The sequence below is a fragment of the Marmota flaviventris genome, chromosome 6, assembly GCF_047511675.1.
Source record: "Marmota flaviventris isolate mMarFla1 chromosome 6, mMarFla1.hap1, whole genome shotgun sequence".
NCBI lineage: Eukaryota > Metazoa > Chordata > Mammalia > Rodentia > Sciuridae > Marmota > Marmota flaviventris.
Window position 1 is genome coordinate 9,720,788 of NC_092503.1, and position 23,792 is coordinate 9,744,579.

A 23,792-nucleotide genomic window follows, 5' to 3' on the forward strand; every position below is an offset into this window, starting at 1 on the left:
ATCAGCGTATGGGGTGAGGAGTAGTAAAAACTTCTTCACTCATTTTTAAATAACTCTTTAAATAACTGTCTCTGAAGAGAAGATTTCCAGCCTTTGAATGCAACGAAGAGGCAGGAGCCAAACCAAGCAGGTGAGGGCTGGGTCCAGGCTCCCCTCAGCAGGTGGGTGACCTACAGCCATTTGTAGCTAGGATCTCCATTTTCATTTCCCCAGATGGAGAGAGCCTATTGATTTCTGAAGGATCTTCCCTGGGTAGAAGGAATGAGAATCCCTAGGTTGCTGGAGTGATAAAGGGGAGTCATTAATTGTGATTCTGTTGAATGAATTCCTGCCTTTGAGCTCCTTGGGGGTGGGGACTTCCTCTGGGGGCCTTCTGAACTTGTGACAGCACCTGCTGCGGGGGCTGGGTACACTGGACTGATGGCAGACGAGCCCTAGGAAGGAGCCAGGCCTTGGTGGGTGTGCTGCGTTCCCACGGGGCCTGGCACAGAGGAAGCCTGAGAAAAGCACGCAGGTGGAGTGAGGGAACGCTGGCCTGTGGTGCTAACAAAACCCTGTCCTTACACTTGACTTAGGTCGTACTTGACAGATGGCAATGGGACCCTGTAGAAATGACCATGAGTCACCTGCTGAGGGAAAGCTACCTGGGACAGATTCCCCAGAATAGGTACCAAGCATTGGCTCCAGTTGCACTTTAAAAGCAGAAACAAAGTAACAAAGATGAAAATTCAAAAAGAAAACAAGCAATATGACTAAAGTGATGTCTTTCCTCAGTCAGAACTCGGATATCAGAAGATTTAGTCTATTCCTTTTATACCAGAGGCATATTGTTAAATTGGTTAATGGAAAGGAAAAATGTTTAACAGATAATGTTATTCTTTATGTGAAGTACCATCTGTGTATTGCATTCTGAATGTTCTGGATATGGAAGAGAGGAAGTGTTATGGAATTTCAAGTTTGCCTTCTTGCTGTCTTTATCTTGGGTAGAGTATGACAAACATAATCACATTTATCTCCTGGAGCATAAAGAGTTTTAATCACCCTATTAACCAGGATGACATTTTTCACAGACTTAAAAAGGAATAGAACAGACATTATCTCCCCATAAGCAATCCATTTCATGGAGGCTGAGCACTAGAAATGCTTTGAAGGAGGGATAACACAAGCCATTTTCATTTCCTGTCTCAGCCAACATTAAGGAGGTTTTTGGCTTCCACTGGGTAAGTGTTAAGCTTTACACTTAGAATGACAGTGCCCAAAGGGCTGCAAGAGGAAGTCATAGGAGAAAACATGGCGGGCAGAGGTGACTTTCAACACTCTATTCTTTCAAGAGAAATGTGCATCCTGGTAAGTTATGTGTCCTCTGCACTGGCTGGTTTTTTGGTTTTTTTGTTTGTTTGTTTTGTTTTTGTTTTTTTTTTTTTTTTTTGAGCCAAGAAAATGTGATTTTTGAACAACCTGAGAATGGAAAATAAGGACTGGGAACTATCTCAGCAGCCTGCCACTAGAAGAAAGAAGGATGGATTCCAGTGATAGGGACAGTAAGCAGATGTCCTACAGCAAAGCCAAGATGGGGCAGTAGGGTGACCCTCCTCCATCCTCATTCCAACTCAGACATTGACTGACAGTGGAAAGAAACCTGCCGTGCTCTCATCTGAGCTACTGGGGAGGCTGAAGCAGGAGGTTCCCAAATGCCAGGCCAATCTGGCAACCCGATAAGACCCTGTCTTGAAATAAAAAGGGCTGTAGCTCAGAGATCACCCCTGGGTTCAATCCCCAGTACAACTAATCATCTCAATCATCTCACCTGCCATACTTTAGTTCCATGGATGGTATGGGGCTGAGCTTGCAAATTAATCATTGCAACCTAAGGGAAAGACCGAAGAAATCAGCGTCAGGGGGAGGGCCCATTGGGACAAGAGTAATTAAAATCCACCGAATTTAGCTATTTCACTTCAGGCAATATTTAATCTTCCATAGGTCTGGTTTATGGAGAATGTTGTTTATTTTCATCTCATTTCACGTATCTTCTTTAAAACAAATAGTTAAGTATAGGAAAAGTACAAAAGTTTTCCTCAAATAGTTGAATTTCCTGTCACAGTAAGATGCATATTTTATAGCTTTTTTTGATGTTTAGAATTTTTCATGTAGGGGTTTTTATTTTCTGCCAAGAGTCACTGAATGATAGAGCAAGTACTGGGGCCTCTCTTGGTGTTATCAGGATTCATTGTCAAAGGCTGTGATTTCATGAGCACAGAGAGAAGGAAAGCAAGCATCTTGTTAGCAAATTTTGTCTGACGACAGATAACTCAGTTTTGGAGAAAATTAGAATCACAGTTATCAGGAAGTAGATACAGTTTCAGTATTAGTGGAGTGATTTAGGACCTTAATTTACATTTCTTACATAAGCTGGATCAGATCCTTTGCCTCATTACCATTTGATGAGGCATGAACACTTACTTTAAAAAATGGAACAATAGTAAAATAATAACAGGCAAGTGAGTGTGTAAATGTACTTAAAGACATAAAGTCCATCGTCACTGGACTCTCCTGAGAAGCTCCATCAGGCAGAGTGGGAAAAACTTGGTATATTCATAACACCTATTACCTGCTCATCTGAAAACAATTAAAAAGTCAGTCTTCCCCTGATATCCCAGGCTCAGGGTGGTTTTCCAGGTTTAGCCTGACAGGTGACACTCTGTGGGACACATTTGGGAGGATGTCTGAAACATGAGTCTCTGGGCTGTACTCTCAGCATGCATGCCCTGCTTGAAAAGAACAAGTTGACCAAACAGTTGGTAAAAGAAAGCTCCATTCGATAGTCCTTCTGGAATCGTGCCCCACCTTGTAGAGGCAGGTGATGGGAATGGGTTTATTTTGTTGCTACTGGTTTTCTTCTCCAGCTGTCCCTGTGGTAGGGGTCGAGTTTCTCCACTTTCTGCCCCAAGCAGAGCCCAGATGGTAGACAGCCAGGGGAGGGTGACCAACGGGTCCATCAGGGCAGCCACCACCTGTACCCTTTCATTTTTCTTCATACATGGTGGCCACAGCTGCTCAGGGACCTTCCTGCAATTGAGACAGAGGTTATAAAGCTAAGAAAGTTCTAGTGAGACCTCTCATCAAAAGAAAGGAGGAAACCCTCTACTCTCAGCTTTCTTGTGGGCCAGCTCAGATTCCCTTTTCATAGATTTTTATTACAAATAATTTTGGTAAAATATCTGTGCCCGTCATAAAGTCTACCAACTGTTTCCGAGGGACACTGTTTTTTACGGCATCGTCAGTGCAAGACAACGCAAGTAGGTGGTCCTGGTTCTTCCCAAGTTGGAGGTCAAGATGTGGCTCCCACCAACCATCAACCTGAGTCCCAGTTGCCCTTGTCTCTCGCATACAATGATGTCCCGGCTGGTGAAGATGATGGATTGGTGAAGTTTAACGTCTCCGAGCAGGAGGTGGAATTCACATTCCATACAGGAGCAAGTTAGCTGTAAACTTCCAAATGTAACTGAAGGAGCTGGAAGTGAGGCTTGGGTTCAAAAGCACAGGGTCCAGGGAGACCTCAGCGAAATGCCCACACCCCTGCCAGAGGCAGACGGTCACCCTCAGATTGTTTCTTCAGGTAGGACCAAGCCTACCATGAGCTCCTGTCAAGCATGGGGAGGGGTGGACGGAAGGGGAGATGGAAGAAAAGGGTCAGGGGCTGGGAGAGAAGGAAAGAGCAGGGAGGAGAAGGAGGAGATGCCTCACCAGGAGAGGACCCAAATGGCCATGTGGCTGAATCAGGGTACAGCCAGGTCCTGGTGGAACACAGCTGCCTTCTCACCCAGGCTGGCCCCATTTACACCAGCCACCAAAACTCAAAAAAATGAAAATCACATCAAACTGGCAAAGAACTAATTTCTGAGTCCTGTGGAGGACAATTCCAACTCTTAGTCCTGTGACCAAATAGGTTAAAAATTAAAAGCCATCTGACAAAATCCTAATGCATTCACTAACCCTGGCCTACTGGTCAGGAAGAAGCACTTGAGGTGAAGAGCCCCAGCACCGACAGGGGCCAGTCCCACCCAGCGCCTGATCTTGGGGTCCTCCCTGAGTGCAGAGACCTGGAAATACACACACACTTCTCGCCTCGTTTCTGAAACCTCTCCTCTCACTTTAGCATTGGCAAAACCGTCTTGAACTCAGGCTGCCTCTTCTTCTCTGAGGTGGAGGGTTTTATTTTGTCTCCAGAAAGCCATGTTGAAGTTCTACTCTGAGAGCATCTGGGATCAGGAAGGGCTCCCAGGAATACCGTGGGCCAGGGCATCTGGTCACAAAGTTGTTTGTTGAACAAATTGGACAAACCAACCAGCCATCCACTTTGCTTGAATCTAATATGGCCTGGAAAGACCAATAATTCCACCCAGTCTCCCCAATTTGTGCCTTTAATGTAAGTCCCAGCATTATGTCTTACTTTTTCACTAGTCACTAAATCATTCTGAGCCGAGTGCCATCACATATTAATTATGTAGCATGACAAAGCCCCCTGTCCTCTGGTTTCCGGGGTTGTGTCTGCCGGGAGGCAGTGGCAGTTATTAGACAAGTTCGGCTGCCAGGTTAATATCATCCCTTCTGGTATCAGCTTGCCACCCACCCTCCGTGCCTGGACTGTAAGCACCAAAATTAAACCCTCTCTCTCAAACATGCAGCAGGCTGGGTCTTCTGGGCCCCGGGCCATGCTGACCAGGCAGTGACTTTATTCCCTGTGGCTTCAACTTCTAAATTGCCCACTCAGAGTAAGTGTTCAGCGGCCCAGGAGCTGTGCCAGCCCAGGCCCCGGGCTGGGAGCCTGGCGACCCACTCTTCAGTGTGGGATCCAGCACTGGCCAGGGGCAGCTGGCCACAGGGAGGCAGAAGTACCTCCAGGCTCAGCCAGAGGCCCAGGAAACCTTAGCTCTGAGTGCTCCTGAAAATATTCCTGAAACCTTCCTGGAGAAGCCATTTCCAAACCCTGTCCGTGTCAACCCGGTTATGAACAGTCTGTGACACACCAATAAACGTTTTCTGTGTGGCTAAAACTCCTTCATAACAAACCCGCCACCGTTCACACTGGAAAGGTTCTTCACGCTCACGCAGCACCCACGTAACCAGGCAGTCTGCCCGAAGGGGCTTCCAGGGGCCACTGGGGAGTGAAAGGGACACCAGAGTCCCTTGCCCTCCAGCGGCTCAGTCGCCAGACCACCACCTGCAGACCCCCTCTATCATAACTCAGCCCCCAGCTGGAGCCCTCTCAGAGGCAAACCACTGACAGCCGAGATGACGGGCACACGACACCATGCCCACTGCCTTCATTTCTAAAGGGCACAAGGACTCTTGTGTCACCACTGGTAGGGGCACTGAATGAAGGTGTGTGGTGGTCTGCTGCACACAGCGCTCGACAGGATGCCCTGCCAGCCCTGCCCTGCGTGAGGCAGCAGACAGACAGCAGACGCTCACCCCAGCTCACTCCTGCCCGCCCCGAGCTGGTGCTTGGATCTCCAGGTCACAGCCACCTCTCACCCAGCCCCCAGACCTGGGCTTCCAAGGCTGCACCTGCTGGTGAGCTGGGTCTTCTTGGGGACAGTCCCTACCTCCACATGTACATATCTGAACTCTGAGGGACCACTGGGTATCTTAGGGTCAGAGGGGAAGGCTGGGGTAAAGAGGGCCCACGAGTCCACTTCAGCCAGGAAAGGAGGGGCACCACCATCACCCTGTCCAGACCATGGCTCTCAGATCTTAGCCTGAATCCAAATCACCCAGGCCCCAGCTGCGGGGTCTGATTCAGCCTGTCTTGGGTAGAGTGGGACCCCAGGTTCTTCAGTTCCTGGGATGCTCTGCTGCTGTTCTTACAGTGTGCCAAGGCCGGCCAGCCACCTTTCTCCTTACGGAGCAGGGCTTGGCTTGCCCTCTGCACACCGTCTGCTCTTTAGAGCCTTGTACTCTGGCATGTCTGGGTGGCCCCCAAGTGCTGCCCAGCATCCTGGGTGATGCTGGTCCAGGAACCACAATCTGAGAACTACTGCCCTATTCTGTTCCTGCCTCTAATGATAGGATGGTGCCTGTGATAAAAATGGGTCCAGGGACTCTCTGTTGCTGATGGTTCACTTGCCACCACAAGCAACCATCTCAGACTTCTCCAGCTAGCTCCCTGCACCAGACCTTGTCCTGATTCCACACCTCCAAGCCACTGTGTTCATGGAGCTGGAAAGACATCCAGGGTGTCACTGTCCCACCTCAGCAGACCGTCTCCCACCTGGCCACCTCTGAGTGTGGCAGGACCTTCACCTTCATCTTCATCCAGGCAGCCAGTGGGGGATACTACCTGCCCCTGTGGAGTGTCAGAGGACGATGCAGGACAAAGGAACCCACAACAAGAGGAGAACCCACAGACCTGTTCTGGGTGGTGTGGGAATAAGGCGAGCACAGGTGTCCAGCAGGTCTCAGCCCAGAAGCTGTGGACACTCAGGCAAGGTCACACACAACTTCAGCTGCAAGACTGTGACATGGCGGATGAGAGTCCTGCCCTGCAGGCCTCCTCTGGAGAATAATCTGGAAGGGGCAGAAGAAGAAGGGGCCTTGGGAGACAGGTTGAGAGGGTGTGAGGCTGAACAGAGCTGGCTAAGCCAGCTTGGGCCTGGGTGACAGGATGGGGGTACAAGAGGGAAAGACAGAAAGATGGGTTAGGGCCAAAATTACAAAAGGCCTGGGTTGGCAACTAAGAGACTGTGGTTTTGCCCATAAGCAATGGGACTATGAAGTTCATTCCGTTTTCTGAGCTTGTGACAAATAACACTGACATGTTCAAGTAATTAGTTAATTAATCTAAGGCACACTTATTAAGTGCCTGGTTGGTGCTAGGTGGAGGCCTGGCAACAATTAAACAGGCCCCCTGAAAGAACTCCCCTTCTAGTGACAGGGAAGGGAGAAGATGGCTTTGACTGTGGAGGACAGGAAGGAGTGAGCGGCCACCGTGGGTGGCCAGCAGGGGGCGCAGAGCCCAGTCGGATGACCAGAGAGAGACTGGCTGAACAGCCTGGAGCACAAAGGGTGTGGGCTGTGGGCTGAGCTTCCACAGGACCCCCAGGATCCCCAGGACCCCCGTTATTTTTCCTTTTTGAAAAAGAGAAAATTAGAACCATTATATCAGAGCTGTAACCAGGTAGGATCCCTGTGTGGTCACCACATGGGGACATGTTGGCTAGAGCAGCCTGGTGACCCTGGGTGCAGCCTCTATGTGGGACCCTTCCATGGAATGGTGAGAGCCAGGTCACACGCTGCCCATAAAAGCACTAGAGGTATGGGGGTCACCCCAGGTTCCAGGGAAGGAGGGCCAGGACACACAGGCACAGGACCTCAAGGTCCTTTGAGGGACTTCTGGCTACTGAGCACAGGCAGATGCAGCAAAGGGTCTGGTCCTGTGCTCTGGAGAACCCCCAGGAGGTAATGAGACAACCCCCACTATGAGGAAGAGGAACCCATCCTATTAATAACAGCATCTGCTCTAGTCCGGGGCTGTTCTAAACGTTTCACAGGTATTGACTCGTTTAATGAGCCTCTCAGGATGGATACACTATCATTATCCTTGTTGTGTAGAGGAGGAAACCGAGGTCTGAAGAGATCAAAGGACTTCTTACAAGTTCATAGCTGAGACTCAAACCAGGTGAAATGCCAGATGCAAGATCACCATCTAATAAATATCATCACTCAGATCAAAATCCACGTCTGACCTACAAAGCCCTCCATATCCCATTTACCAAGGCAGCTGATGAGACAGGAAACAGTTTCAGCTGGAGAGTCCTACGTTGGCCAGGCAGGGACAAGAACACCAATGGAGGCCCAGGTACAGAATGCTTACTGTTACTTGGAACTATCATAAATCAAGCTAACCAGTTGATTCGTAAAATATGCTTAGCCACCTTCCTTGACAAGTAGTTTCATAGTCTAGAAGACCAGGTGCACATATGGAGTCCTTAGACTCTGTAGAGGCCCGTGGGACAAAATGGCAGGGGCAGAGCTGGCCTGACCGAGGGCTCAGCCCATTCTCCTCTCTCAGCCAGGCCTGGTCCTGTGCTGCATGGTGTATGCACTCCCAGCCTACAGTCCTAGTGACCCCTGCTCCCCTGGATCACACTGGCCTCTTCTCAGGCCTAGGGGTAGGGACACCTGTGGGGCTGGGGGCCCTGGCCTTGGGGATTTGCTATGGGATGAGGGAGCCAGAGAAGCAGGGCCCTTTGTAGTGAGGGCTGGGCTGGGCCCTTGCCTAAGGCAGCCCAGGCTCTCTCCAGTCCCACTGGTCCCTGCTGCCCTAGCCACAGGCAGGGAGAGCTGAACCTTCCCTGTTACCTTCCTCAGAGACCATTCTAGAAGTCACCAAGTGAACACAGGGCCAGGGACCCCCTAATTTCCTTGAAAAACTAATCCACTGCTTTGCAACTTTATTTTCCTTACTGAGACTTTGAAAGGTCTGCAAGGCCCATTTCCATCTTTGCTTTGGCCACCAGACAGCTTGTGGTTAGAAGACCTAACTTCTTCTTGAATCACGCTGGTTTTCCCACCTTCTCCACCTTCTCCTCCTGCGTGAGTTTTCCATCTTCTCTTCCTGTTTTAGCAACCTTATTGTGCACATATCTTTCAATGGAAGCTGCCTCTGATCTTTTTAGAAGCTGACACAGTGTAAATTATAAATAAAAATAATACTGCTGAAATCTCCCCCGTTGTAGCCTTCTTATTTCAGTAGGTACCTGAAATCCTGACTTGGCATTTGAGATAAATTCAACGCAAAACATCTTGTGTACCAACACATTTCTAAGGTTTTGCTTAGATGCTGGCTTGCAATTGGCCTGGACTCAAAACTGAAAACTCTCCTGGGGCAAGCATCTGACCTCAAACAGGGCTGTTTGCAATGCCCCACTTTTGTCCTAAGAAAGCATCGTTTAAATTTGGGGGTTAAAATTTTTGGGTTATTCCTGGCTAGCTGGGAATAGCTGGAGTGGGAGGTTGGGAAAGGTGGAGTCACTTATGGTTAAAGAAAAAGACTCTTGAATTTACCAGTTAGCACAGGGATTGCATTGTCTTTCCTTTTTCTCTGTCATCAGAGGGGCCAAAGGAAAGAAGGGCATTCCCTCTGGTGGGGATGCAGTTGGGGGAAATCAGGATTCTGCTGCCACTGGTCTAACTCTTTAAAGGGAGTTCCAGCACTGACCGAGCAGACATCCTTCAGCTCTCCAGGGGCAGGGAAAAGGAACCTTCTTACCTAACCTGGGAGAAAAGACACACAAGGGATTCAGCCTGTCCAATGAACACCTTTGCCTTTATTTTTTGAAATCTTATCCTATGAGACTAGATACTTTGCTATTTAATGCTATTGATATTATCAGTTGTGCTAGAGAACTCTGTTTTGTTCAAAAGAAGCTGTATACACACACCCATGGTGTCTGGCTGCTTTAAGCTCCTGGGGGCCCCTGTCCCCTGCCCTGATCACCACTCGGAAGGGAGTTTGCTTCCTATGGGTCAATCATGAACCTGGTTCTGCTCCTCCCACCCCAACTCCTCCACATCCAATTCAGCCCTGCTTTTGGTCTGCAGGACAGTGGGGTCTCTTCTCCATTCCTGTCTTCAGGACACTGTAAGCTCTATTCCTCAGCCATGGGCCCAGCTACTCACTGTGGGTATGTCTCCTGCAGTCACACTACAGGACATCCTTCCCCAAGCTGACCTGGGCTCCTCCAGGCAATCTGGACTTTGCTCCCCTTCGAACCACACAAGCAAAGCACCTGTGGCCTATGGCAGTCCTACTGCCAGACTCGCTTTGAAGGATGAATCACCTTTCAGAAACTGAATTTACAAAGTGACACGGAAACCATAGCTGCAGAAAGGCTGGGCACGTGGCACTGTCTTCAGTGTGAACACTGCCATCATTGTGCATATAGACGCATCTTTCCCATGCACATATCTCTGGGAGCCGGGACCCCGGGGACTTTTAACCCTTCTTTACACTCCTCAAGCTCCCCCAGCCGCAGTGGACATGGCTTACTCTTCTAACTAGAAAAAGTAATGCAGGTTTTTTTTTATATAAATATTGAGAATAATAAAAACAACATTGCCTACAGTATATTGGTTGATCTGAAACCTTGAGCAGTCCCCACTCCTCAGTCCTTCCCTGGGGAAGTAGAAATGCCCCCAGCCCTCCTTTCTGTAAGTCTCTGCACCAGACTGGTGCTTGCCTGGGGCCACTCAGGTTACTTGAGATCATGGAGACCCTTCAGTGTTCCCTCTGCCTGGAGAGCAGAGCCCACAATTCCCACTCTGGACTTCGCTTGCCCACCCAGAGCACGCCTGCTGTGGGTGGAGTCGAGATTCTACAGAAGCTGAGTTGCAGTCCTTCCCCCAGCACCTATGACCTTCAGAAACCATCTTTGCAGATGTGATCAAGTTAAAATAAAGTCATATTTCATTAGAGTAGGGTCTACTCCAACACGACTGCTGTCCTTATAAACAGAGAAGAGACACAGACATGCTGCAGAATGGCACTGGGAGGAAGGCAGGCTGGAGTGACAGGTGGCCCCCTAGGAGAAAGGAATGGAGCAGATCCTCCTCTGGAGCCTCTGCAAGCAGGGCCCTGTGCACCCAGAACCGCAAGCAGGGCCCTGTGCACCCAGAACCATGGGAGAATAAATTTCTGTCGTTTTAAGCCACCTACTCTGTGGCACTTTGGTGAGGCAGCTCCAGGGAAGAATACACGCCCTTGGTCGCCCCACAGGCACCTGCAGTTGGCCCCTGCCGGGTGCCCAGGTGGAAACGCCCGCTGCTGACTCTCCCAGCCTCACCTCCTGGAGGAAGCCACCCGTCTGCCGCCCCCATGTGGGCCCCTGGGCTTCTGATGGCGTTGCTTGTTTGTCAAGCTGTCCCTGCCTTCACCTCCAGGTCCAGGAGGAACTGGGTCCACGTCTTGTTGCTCTGTGCGGGTCCCCACGCTCTCAGCACTGGGCTCACAGGCAACGTGAGACAAGTGTCCGCCCCGCTCGCGGATCGGTGGGTCGCCGGGCCACAGTCAGCCTCTCGCGCTCCTCGGCCTGTCCCGCTAAGCTAAGCCCGCCCTTCCACCGCGTCCCCTTCCACGGTCCCCTGCGTCGTTGTTCTCAAGGACATCGCGTCGACTCCCCCGCGGGAGCAGGAAGCGCGAAGAAGTGTCATTCACGCTTCGACCAGCAGATGGCGGTCGCAACGCGGGTCCGCGGCCGCCGCTGTCGTGCTGCTGGCGGGCGACAGAGACGCGGAGAGGCCCGACAGGGGGCGCTGTCCCAACCCGCGCAGGACGCGGCCTCCCCCGCGCGCCACGAGCTGGCCGCTGGCAATCCAGGGCCCAGCCTCACGTGCCGTCTGCAAAAAGGACTGCGAGGACACTGCCAGCCGCCGGGGCCCGCCGCGCGGGTCGCGTTGCCTTTGGCTCTTTTGTTTTACGTCCAGTTCCCGAGAACCAGGGCCACTAAAGGCTCCCGGAAACGCCCAAGCGACATCTCGCCGATCTTCCTCCCGAGAAGCCACACGCAACCCCGGCCTGCCCACGTGTCCTAAAGGTGTGGTCAAGGGCTCGTGGTCACTCCGACCCGGTCGCCTTTAGCCACCGGGCACCAGTCTGGAAAGGCCCCCACAGGCGGACCTGTCGCCTGTCCCTGGCTCCCGCGGCGCACCGCCCCAGGTGCGGGAGGCCGCATGGTTCCGGTCCAGACATAGGTGCAGGGACGGAGAGACGTTCGGGGTTCACTCCCAGCCGCCCCACCACCCCATCTCCACGCTCCCGAGAGCTGGCAGAGGAGGGCGGCAGCCTGCGCATTCCCGGAACTCCTTGTCGCGCCCTGTGCCCTCTCCTGAAGCTCAGCCCCAGGGGAGCCCTCCCCAGATCGCCGGGTTGCCCGCGTGATCCAGTGCGGTTTCTGGCAATTTGGACATCAGCGTACTTTCTCCCACGTGTCTACTTTCCTACTTTTTGAATGACTTTTGTTTCTTGCTCAAGATAGAAAAATGAGAAAATGTATAAAACATATAAGATAAATGAATGAAGAGTCACCTGAAATCCCAGCTTCCTCTGCCAGTAATGGGAGTGACATTTAGGTGTGTCTGTCTCCGTGCATGGGTGTGTGTAGAGTGATGTTATTTTTTCAAAGCTGGGGTCACACCCTCCCACCTACCTCTGAGATGTGCCTTTCCTGCTGCAGAAGATTCGTTGAGCACACACTCAGAGGCCACACGAAGAGCTGGCAGCCCTGGGAGGAAGGGCAGGGCGTGGGGGGCAAACCCCACCTCCCAGGCTCAGGGGGAGGAGGGCTAAGCCCGTGAGCCTCCCAGGCACCTGCCACCCCATGGTCCCCGGGGTTCAGTGCGGCCTTTCAAAGGACTCTATGAACAAGAAAATACCATTCCTGCTCTTTCTCTCTTGCCCCTGCCAGTTCCATCTGCAGTTGAAACAACTCCCTCCTTCATAGGGGGCTCTTTCTGGCATGAATTTAAATCTGAAAAATATAAACCACATCTATGTATTGATACCTAAAGGAGCACCATGCCTACTGTCTACAACCTGGCACGAAGGAGTGTCTAATCAGTGATTCTCCATGTGGAAGGGTGGAGGTCAGGTCCCCCCACCTCCCACAGGGGACATGTGACAGTGCCTAGAGATATTTTTGATTGACTGGTGGAGTGCTACGGGGCAATGCACAGAACTGGTCCCACAGGGCCGGGTGGTGAGGAGCATGGGGGTGGGGGTAAGCCACTCAAAATGCCTGTTGTGCCCAGATTGAGAAATCCCACTTCAGGTGTTTCTAGATACAATCCCTTAGGGCCCGAGAGCCCAGATCAAGGCTGCAGCACCAACTGAAGAGCCATGGCCTTGCCATGAACATAAAAGGCTGGTGACAGAGGCAGGCAAGAGGTTGCAAGGCAAGTCAGCTGAGGGACACTGGGCAACCCGGCAGGGGTGGCTAGAAGCTGGGTGTCTTGTTTCATGAGGCCTCAGTGCACGTGGATTCAGGTCCTTTCCTAAGGTGTTGGGGAGAAGCGCCTCATCTTCTGGGTGATTCAGGACCACCTTTGACAAACTTCACCTCTTTGATGGCAGAACCCAGGTTGCTAGAGTTCAAAGGAACCATGGGCACATTCTCCCACAAGCGTCTCCTTCTCCTGGTGGGAGCCCAGACTGAGGCTTACTCACAGCCTCCCTCGGTGCCTCAGTTTCTTAATCGGCAAATTACAAATAATAACATCTCCCTGTCGCCAGCCCCGCCGATGCCTGGAGCACTTTCACACACATTATCTGTAGCGCAGTGGCCCTAGGAAGGAGGTTGCTTATCCCGCTTTACAGGTAAAGGTAGGAAGCCTCGGAGATTCCAGATAACCTACCTGGAGCTCAGGGTGGGCAGAGGAGGTCCCAGGAGGAAGGCTTCTCTCACCGGAAGGCCAGCCCAGCCCACTGGGTCTTAGACTCTGCTGCCCATAGGAATCATCTCGGAGCTTTTAAAGTACAGATGTCAGTGATTCTGGTCTAAATGGTCCAGGGGCACTGTGGCCACTGAGCTTTTCAAATGCTGCTCAGGAGGATCTAATTGCTGCAGAGTTGGAGAACCTGGCACGGAATGCATCTCTCTCAACCATTCGTGGATGGACGTGAGGCCAGGGAAGAGTCTGTTTCAAGAAATGCTGAGATTTAGTATTAGCTTCCTGGTAACCCAGCATATGTGTGTGTGTGTGTGTGTATGTGTGTGTGTGTGAGAGAGAGAGAGAGAGAGAGAGAGACCATTCATGTCATTCAGGTTACCTTCAAATGAATGTTCCTTCCATCTACATATGGAGTTCCAAATGTACCCAGGGTCCTGGGATGAAGGGCTGGCCCAGACACCTGATCCATACAGGCAGTGGGGGTGGGGTGGGGCAGGAGCTGAGAGTGGCTTCCCCAGCCCAAGGGATTAAGGCCCCACCTCTCCCAGGAATATTCGCATCTAAGGAGAAATTCTGGAAAATGGAAAGCCTTTAGATTATCAGCACATTAGCATGTGACATTTCAGGGACCAAGAGGCAGGAGGGACAGTAACTGGCCTGGGGCAGGGCCTGTTGCCTCCTCTGTCATGGGCCTCAACCCTGCAGGCCTCCCCTACCTCTGTCCTCCAGTCTGTCTGGCCCTTTCTTTCTTAAAATGAGTCTGAAATGTGAGACAAGGAAAAAACATACTTAGAACCTGAAGCAGACTGTTCTCTGGAGCTGGGTGTGCTGCCTGAATTTCTGCCTCACTTTGAATAGCGAGCATTTAACCCCCGAGCCACAGAGCACAGTCCTCACAACAGCTGACCGAGCACACCTGCTCCCTGGCCTTTTGAAGATGAGGTCACCAGAATCTCAGAGTGGCTCTGGGAGTGCTGGGGCAGTGGGTCTCAGTTCTGACTCAGGTCCTGTCTCCCACTCCCCCAGAACTCCCCCCCACCCCAGCTGCTGGCCTCCTTCCTGGGTCACTGCTCACCCCTCAGGTCAGCTCATTTGCAGTCTGGCCTCCATATTCTGGCCACTCAGGAACTCCTCCATCCCTGGCACAGGGTAGACCATGCTTCTTTTACCTCAGGGCTTCATATTTTCTATATAAGTCTCCAAAAGTCACATCTCGGGGCCAACCCTACTCTGACACTCCTTTCTGGGCTTGTTGGGTGACTTTAGGAAGGCTCTGGCTCTCTATTTTTATTTCCCCACATCTTCAAGCTTGATTTTTTAAAAATACCTTTATTTTTATTTATGTATATGTAGAGCTGAGGATTGAACCCAGGGCCTCGCACGTGGTAGGCAAACATTCTACCGCTGAGCCACAGCCCCGGCCCCTTCAAGCTTGATTTTGACAGGAGTTTTTTACACTAAAAAGGTTTGGTCCATCCTGCAAATGTTTCTGAGTGTGTTGGGGGCATGTGCAAATGTGCAGGAAAGTGTTCAGTCAACTGTGCTGGTTCTCGTCCACAGCTGTCGCCTAGTGACCTGTCAGAAACGCAATATCTTAAGCCCCACCCCACACCAGCCCTAGTGAATCAGAAATTCAGGTAGGCCAGCAAGCCACATCTCCGCAAGCCCTTAAGGTGATTCTCTTGCACACTTATCTCCAGTAAAAGCCAGTGTTTTATGATTCACTCCCTCCCCAGGAAAGAGGGACCTGAGCCTTCAGAGTATAGGAACACACGGATGCTAACATCCCTGAGCTGGTTTCAGGTCAGCAGACACCTTTGTTCTTCATCAGATTTCTTCGTTCACTATTTAACTTACAAAGCATGCATTGTGCATGAGTGCATGCACATAGTGTGCAAACACACACCTTCTAGCCCTGCTCTGGTTTGAGAGGCCTTTCCTCAGCATTTGGCTCTTATTCCTAGGGAAAAGTAGAACCGAGTCCCACCACTCAAGTCATGTTTTCACAGAGAAACATACTCAAGTCATGTTTTCACAGAGAATGGCTGAAGAAAGCAACGATTAAATCAAAGGAAAAAGCTGCAGTGGTTGGGATTGTGGGCCCTGCATGAGTAGTGGTGGTTGTGACAGTGACATAGATGGAGGCAGTGGTAGTGACAGATGGGTTATTGTTGGTAGTGATGTTGTTGAAAGGAGTTGTAATGATGGTGTTGTTAGTGGTGGTAGTTTGGTGATGGTTGGTAGTAGCAGAGCTGAGGGTATTACTGGTGATGGGGTTGGTGGTGGTAGTGGTGATGATGGTGATGGGGTTGATGGTGTTGATGTTGGTGATTTGGATGGTGGTGGTAGTCATGATGGTGATGGTGTAGGTGGCAATGGTATTGGTATTGATGGTGATAATGTTGGTTGTGGTGGTTTTGGTGGTGGAGGTAGTGACAGTATGGGTATTGATGGTGATGGTGATAGTGTTGGTGTTAATGGTGATGGCATTGTTGGTGATGGTGTTGGTGATGATGGTGTTGGTGAAGGTGGTGATGGTGTTAGTGAAGGTGGTAATGGTAATGGTGTTGGTGAAGTTGGTGATGGTGATGGTGATGGTGTTGGTGGTGATGGTGTTGGTGAAGGTGGTGATGGTGTTAGTGAAGGTGGTAATGGTAATGGTGTTGGTGAAGTTGGTGATGGTGATGGTGATGGTGTTGGTGGTGATGGTGTTGGTGAAGGTGGTGATGGTGTTAGTGAAGGTGGTAATGGTGATGGTGTTGGTGAAGTTGGTGATGGTGATGGTGATGGTGTTGGTGTTGGTGGTGATGGTGTTGGTGAAGGTGGTGATGGTGTTGGTGGTGATGGTGTTGGTGAAGGTGGTGATGGTGTTAGTGTTATTGGTGGTGGTGTGGTGAGTGGTGGTGACAGTGGTAGAGATGAGGGTAGGCTAGTGGTGAAGTTGGTGTTAGTAGTGATGGTGATGGTACCAGGGCTGCATTCATACCAGACCCTCAGATCATCTTCCTGACTGCCCCCCTCCTCACTGAGGCGGTCTGCCCTGCAGTGCGTGGTGTGTGTGATGGTGTGTGTGCACGGACTTGGGTGAGTATATGTCTGACTTTGACATTAGCACCTCCAAGGTAAGCCCCCCAATTTTTAAATAAAAATAGGGTTAAATTATTTGGATCCTGGGCATTAGAATAAACGAACCACCCAGATGTAGTTAGTTATAGGCAATTAATGTGATTCTGGGAGGACTTCGGTACGAGATAATGGAAGTGCTGATTAGAAGTGGGCCAGGGGTGCTGAGGGAAGTCACGGCGGTCCCTGAGCTCTGTAGAGAAGCCAAGGCTCCACGGTTAAGGCACGTGGCCTCCTTCCACTCTGTCCCCAGCAGAGGAGGGCAGGATGCAGCCAGCTGGGGCGGGGCTGAGCTCAGCCTTGTGTATCCCAGGCCTGGCATCTGGGAGCGCGACACTCTTCTCCGTCGTCCCTGCAGCTTCAGAGAGAAACGGCAGCTGAAAGAAACCCAGAGGAGGGCGAAGAGAAGGAGGGCAGGAGAGGCGAGCGGGGAGGGGAGGGTCCCATGACCGCGGGTGGGAAACGGCTCCTGACCTGGAAAGCACGGGTGGGGGACAGGCCGGATGCAGGACAGTCCAGGAGACCGGGAAACTTGGGCCCCAGAGCCACCTGGGATTCTCTCCAACTCCCACACAAGGCATCTCAGAACCCAGTGTGGCCGTGGCCGGGGTCCTCAGGCAGCACCCCAGCTTGCATGTCTACATTCTAAGTGTACCCTCCTCTGGGCTCTGTTTGGCCCCCCTCCTGAGTCTTTTAGGTGTATTGTGAGGTTCTGGTGTTTTGCTTGCCCTGCTGACAAGTCAGAATGTGCATGAACAGGCCACCAAAGAAGCCACAGTGCCTCACACCGGCTGCTGCTGAGCTGCCCAAGTCCACCAGGCTGGCCGGGGTTTGAGCTGAGCCAGAATGTCTTTGGGTGCCGCCTCGCTTTCCCTCAGAGCCTGTGAGGCAGCTGTGCCCAATCTCTAGAGACCAGCCCATCCATGATCAAGGGGCTTGGACTCTTCTCTTGGTGCCGTGAGCCACCTGTGGTTAGGTAGGGTAGGAAGACCTGTTGTCTGGCCCTATTTAGGTCTTGAAGGAGTTCTTGTCCTCAAAATTTCTGTAGTTTGCAGAGACACCAGGGACTTCATCTTCCTGCTCAGACAGTCTGGGTGCAAGGAGTACCTCCTGTCCAGCCCACTCCTAGGAGCACAGGGAGGGCCCTCTGGGGCAGCAACTCGGGTGAGGTGCTCAGGAGAAGCTCTACCCTTTGGAGGATAACTACTAACCTGGTCGTCTCAGGTGGGGCCTTGTGAGTGGTGCCTGTGACCCTCTGTGGCCATTGCTTTGTAGCACTTGTAGGACTGAGACACACAGTTCACAGTCACACATTGTCGCAGAACAGTGTGTTGCGAGAGAGGGAATCTGGGCCAGGCTGTTGGGTGGGAATCTTTTCCACTGACTGTGGTGATTCAGCCTCTCTGAAATCAAAGTTCTCGCATCAAGCTGGGATAAACCTACCTTACAGGGTAATTCTTAGCATTTAGAGGTAAAAGTTTCAGTGTGCATGGTTCAGCCCTGGGCCTGATGCAAATTATGATAATGATCTTTTCTTCCTATCATTTTCCTTGGGCAGCAGTCATTGGCTTGATAACCTGTCAGAGAAATTCTACCATTTGTACTTTGATCACGGCTCAATGTAGGAGTCATTAGAAGCCACCAATATCTGGTATCTAGATTTTACTGCCCAGTGACCTGTCACTCAGTCTTGGAAAGCTGTCCCCATGTGGCACCACGTGAGCACCTGTGCAAAGACTGATTTCAAATGGGCCTTGTGCAGAGAAGCCAAGCCCTTAGCGGAGGCGAAGAGTGCTTTCTGGCGGCTCCTTTTCTGCGTTTGTTTTGGTCCCACAGCATACATTTGTCCTATTATTGGTGGCTCCCCTCTTCTTAAGGAAAATCCCCACCGTATGAATCTTGACTTGTCAGGCAGCCAGTTCACATTCCCAGCTCCCCTTGCAGCTGGACTCGGGCTCCACCCACCAGATATGACCACAGAGGGAGGCTGGGAGAGGCCAGCGCACAGGAACCAGCCTGCCGGGCAGCCCACCTTGCTAGCACTGGTGGAGGCAAATGCACCCCAGTTCTGGTGACAGTAGTGGCTTGGGCTGCAGCACCTGGCTGCCTGGTCCCCTTCCTGTGCAGGGAGGCACCATGGTGGGTAGCGCTCTGCTTGTGACAGAGCCGAGAGCTCCATGTTTGGTGTGACTTGGACCCTGATCCTGGAAGATCAGCCTGGACCTGTTTCCCAGACCTCTCCATGAGCCTGAGGACCCCTGCTACCCTTTGCTAATTTCTTTCTGTCTGAGCTAAGCCATGTGTCCTGCTGCTCAGAACCAAGACAACTGCCCGAGAAGCCTCTGTTCCCTGATGGTCGCGATACCCGTGTGGCAGGTCCACATCCTCTTCACCTCGCTTCACAGCATCGCCTCATTCCTTCCACAACAGCCGTGGAAAGGGAGCGACTGGCCTCAGATCCAAGCCTCCTCGTGTCAGCCTCAGGTCGGGTTACTTGGGGCTGGTGGTAGCCTCTTCTGGGAGAGATTATATACACACACATATATATATATATATATATATATTTGGGTCATCAAACCTAAAATACACTTCAGACCCAAAGCTGAGATGGGCACTGGAGCTCACCTGGAACCTCACAGGTACTCCATGGCCCCCGAGCAGCTGGACCCCAGTTGTCCCTTCTCAGCTTGGAGCCCCGTAGGTCTCAGGCAGAGGCAGGCGACCTTGGGGAGTGACGGGGAGAAGTGTGTACCCCTGAGGCCTCCTGGTGCCATCAGGAGGGAGGAGGCCACCTCACACTGCCATGGGGAGTCTGCCTGGGCCTTGTCCTTTGCCTCACTTCCTAAGTTTGTTGAAGCCTTTGAGCTGCTCACGGGCCACTCAGAATACCCAGTGAACCGCGTCTCTGCAGGGCCAGGGCCGGGCCTGGAAGGAACAGCTGTGCATGCTCATTTTCTCCCTGATGACCCTGGTCTCTTTAACTCTTTCTGTGAGCAGCACTTTTTCTCTCCTTCAACGACCTCCAGGTCAAAGCCAGGGTCTGAGTCTGGAGTAGGAGGGCTGCTCCCCCACCCCCACTCCCTCCCTCACTTAACGCAGACACTCTGCGCTGGGTGTGACCGCAGGTGTGGGTTCCCGGTGTTCCTCAGACAAGGTGACGCTGCTCCCGTGTGGCCTTCACCGCACGGAAGGCAGACTCCAGGAATGAAGGAGGTGGGCTGACAGAGGACGGGTCCCGGGAGGCAGGGGGAGAATGGGGTTTGCCTGGGCTCTGGGGGTGCTGGGCAGGGTCAAGCTCTGTGACCACCACAGACTGAGACAACAGGGTCCACTGAAGGCCTGGGGAGCTCCTGAGCCTAGGAAGAAAGAGGACGATTCTGGTGTTCAGAGGCCAAAGGGGCTGGAGTGTGGGGATGACAGAGGGTGGGCAGGATCTGTGGGCCCAAGGCGAAATCACAGGCCTGTTTTAGTCAGCTTTTTTGCAGCATTGACTAAAGGACCCAACCAGAACAATTGTAGAGGAGGAAAAGTTTATCTAGGGGCTCACCGTTTCAGAGGTCTCCATCCATAGACAGCAGACTCCATTCCTCAGGGCTCAAGGTGAGGCAGGACATGGTGGCAGAAGAGTGTGGCAGAGGGAAGCAGCTCACATGGTGATCAGAAAGCCAAGAGAAATCTCCACTTACTAGATACAAATATATTCCCCCAAGCCACACCCAATGCCCACCTCCTCCAGCCACACCCCACCAGCCAGTTCACCCCACGGATTGGGTTAAGACTCTCACAACCCAATCACTCTCCCCTAAACCTTCTTGCATTGTCTCACATGTGAGCTTTTGGAGGGGGGCATCTCACATCCCAACTGTAACAGAGCCACTTGTTCAAAACTTCAGGCAGTGGGCACGGCAGCACACATCCATAGTCCCAGGTCCCACCTCAGGAGGCTGAGACAGGAGGGTCACCCGGAGTTGGAGACCAACCTGGGCAACACAGTGAGACCTTGACTCTAAACAATCAAACAAACAAACAAATGCTACTTAAAAAAAAAAAAAATTCCTTTTCAGAATTCCTTAAGGACCCAGCAACAGGATGGAAATGGCTCCATGCAGGAGCGACACCAGGCGGCAGAACTGGGCCTGCCAGCCCAGGCAGCTATCTGAGGCTCCGACGGGGGCTGCCCAGGAGGAGACCTGAGAAGAGGTGGGTGTGGGGTCTGTTTGGAGAGAGCTGGTGAATCGGCTGCAGGAGTGACAACAGCAGACCCCAGAGCTCTGCGTAATGTTTGCAAGTTCCAGGTGGCCGTTCAACAGGCGGTCAGGAAGGCGAAGCCGGCCACCCTCGCCTGCAGGTGGAAGGAGCGCCTTTCCCAAACAGATGCCCTCTCTCTCCCCCCTCGCCGAAGCCCGATTCCAGCACGTGACCCACCACAATGCTTGTTAGGAGACTCCTCGCAGTTAGAAGCCGTGTTGCCAGATGCTAAATCTCCCCCATAAGAAATCTGAAGACAAAATTGCAGCAGTCACTGTCCAAAACCAATATGTACAAAACAGCACAGAGCCTGTCGGAGCAGCAGGTGTCGCAGCAGTAAACACTGGAGCCAAGCGTGTTGACTTTGGCAACGCTCACGCGCGACTCGTCATGGAAAGAGAGTTTATTGAAATTGAAAACTGGGAGTAGATGACTCGGTGAGGCTGCCCTCTCCTACTGTCGTCCAAGGTAACGAGAAGAAGGACAAGCACTGCCATTTCTTGAGCTCATGGTGTGTCATGGTGTGTTCAAAACACTGACTTTGTCCTCCCAACAACACTGTGGAGCAGCCTGATTTTCCTATTTTTCAAGGGCTGAAATGGGGCTCAGAGAAGCTGAGTGATTTGCTTGGAATTCCAGAGACAAATAGCTGGTGACCATATTAAAAATCAGACTTACAAACCCTGAGAGCTGCCTGCCAACTTGCAGCCACCTCTTCCTGGCTAATGGAACTAGCAATCTGGCTGGCCCCCCGTGGATGAATTATGATTGGTCTCTGCTGGTCACAAGAATCCTGTTTCCCTTTGCTAGTGGCTGGTATAGGAAAACATGTGACTCATTCTGGCCAATGAGATGGAAGAGAAAACTATGGGAGGAGGGGCTTTGGGTATAAAAAAAGGGAGAGGGCTCAAAGACATTCTTTCTGAATCCACCTCTCCTTCCTGCCTGTGGATACGTGGTGTGGGCTAAGGTATGTGGCCTGTGGCAGCCTCCTTAGATCCAGGAGGTGACCAAGATAAAGCTAAAGATGCAAAATAGAAGCTTGGAATATGCCCAGGTCCAGAATGACATCACTGACTGCCAAACCGATCTTAGTCCACCTGCTTCCAGACTTCTTGTTGAGCAAGCAATACATGTCCTATGGTTGAAGCCACTGGGAGGTATTTATAGGTCATTTTTTTGGTGAACACCTTCTAACATGATCCCCAGGTTGATTTAGCTTCAAAGCTCATGGTCTTTATCCTCTTACACTCTGACATTTGCATGGGGATCCAGCTGTCTTCTGACATCCATTGTCAACTTAATGCTCAACAATTACAGAAACAATCAGATTTAGAAACTGCAAGGAAAACTGTCAATTTGAAGGAGAGGTGGTCAATTCAGCAAGATCAGAAATCTGGCTCTGGCCTCAATTGTTCTTGGCATAAATCCTAGGATCACAGAACATCAAAGCTAGAATGGACCAAAAATATCATCTGACCCAAACCCCTGGCTTAAAGATGAAGAAATTGAGGCTTTGAGAGGCCAAGTGCCCTGTGCAGAGGCCCATGGACAGCGGCAGCCTGACGTGGGGACAAGTCTCCCAGCTGGCTCTCCACCAGTGAGCTGTTCCATGCTCACCTCTCCAGCTCCTCACACTTTGTCCCAAACTCTGCTTGGCCAGTCACCTCAAATCAAAAAGAGATTCAACCTGACCATAACTCGTGGTATAATAAATTTGGGTGGCCTAACTGAAGTTTCTCACTGCCCTCTTCCCATGTTATTGTGGAAACTTAACCAGAAAAATACAAAGAACCCGGCAATGTGGTGGTGGGGAGGGTCAGGTTCTTGGCCTTTCAGATTTAAATCAATTCTGTAATCTCATCAAAGAGAATTATCATGAAAGTGTACATTCAGAAGTGGATCCAGGAAGCTCTATAGGGACCCAGCCAGAAGTGTGTGCTATCAGCTCCATGTTGGGAAGGGGAGAGCTGAAAGCCAGATCCTTCGCCCCCCAGAAAAGAAGGCCAATGACCCCTAAGCTCCCCTGGAGGAAATGGGTGCTTAGGTGCTAGACATTCCCTTAGAAGGGTCTGATGTCCAGGGAGAAGGGGACACCAGACAAGCTTAAGAAGGAGACTTTGAACTTTTTTGTGGGGACATGGGGCAACCAACGACAGATCACCAAGCTGAGCACTGAGAGTTGGGTCTGCTTCCTGTCTAGGGGCCCGGGAGGCCAGCATACTATACAGATAGAGTCCACACCTCTGTGGACTCAGGTAATGGAGTGGAGATTCTTTCCTGGGGGCCAGGAAAAGATAGGGCTGGTTGACATCCCCGAGTCTCTCACAGCTCCTGGGAGGTTCCAGCAGGCAGCCTCATCCTGATGCCCTGAGAAGGGGTGGACATTGGTGGAAGGAGAGCGCTATCATCTCAGAGGCGCCAGGATGAGGGCAGAGCCTCAGACAGCACAGTGACCTATGGAGCTGTGGCCAGTCAGTCAGTCCGGGGAGGGATGGCTCCGGCCAGAGTTCCCACTAGGAATAAAGAGCAATAATCAACTACGAGAAGAATTTGCATTTCCATAACTCCCTGTGCCGGAAAGACAGGCAGGCACTTCCCCTAGGCAGTACGACCTCATGTGGATCATTTATTTACAGCCCCTGAAATGCTGCACAACAAAACCAGACATTCATTCAGCTCATGAGCCTCCAGGGGGTCTGTCCAGAGTGCCCCTAGTTGTTGTGGGTAACTCACCCACACATCTGGGACTGCTGGCCACTCTAGGATGGCCTCCCTCACATCTGGGGCAAGCCAGGCTGGCCTGGGTGTGCTCAGCTCTTGGCCAGAGCAGAGGGAAAGACAAGCAAATCTAACCATGCAAGTGCCCTGAGAGCCTGGAGTGGCCTCACATTTGTAAAAATCCATCAACCAAAGCAAGGCCCCATGGCGGGGGCTAGAGTTGAAGTAGACAGGGAAGAATTGGGTCACCCTTA

The 23,792-nt window shown here is 51.6% G+C and overlaps 1 protein-coding gene across 1 annotated transcript; it reads right to left on the reverse strand.

The window, feature by feature from the left end:
- Nucleotides 1-15,478: 15,478 nt before the first annotated feature.
- Nucleotides 15,479-18,748, reverse strand: LOC139706105 (uncharacterized). Its single transcript, XM_071613784.1, has 2 exons — nucleotides 18,602-18,748; nucleotides 15,479-16,375 (listed from the first exon to the last, which is right to left on the reverse strand). Exons 1-2 carry the CDS (start codon nucleotides 18,746-18,748, stop codon nucleotides 15,479-15,481), a joined length of 1,044 nt encoding a protein of 347 aa, XP_071469885.1.
- Between the last annotated feature and the right edge of the window lie 5,044 nt (nucleotides 18,749-23,792).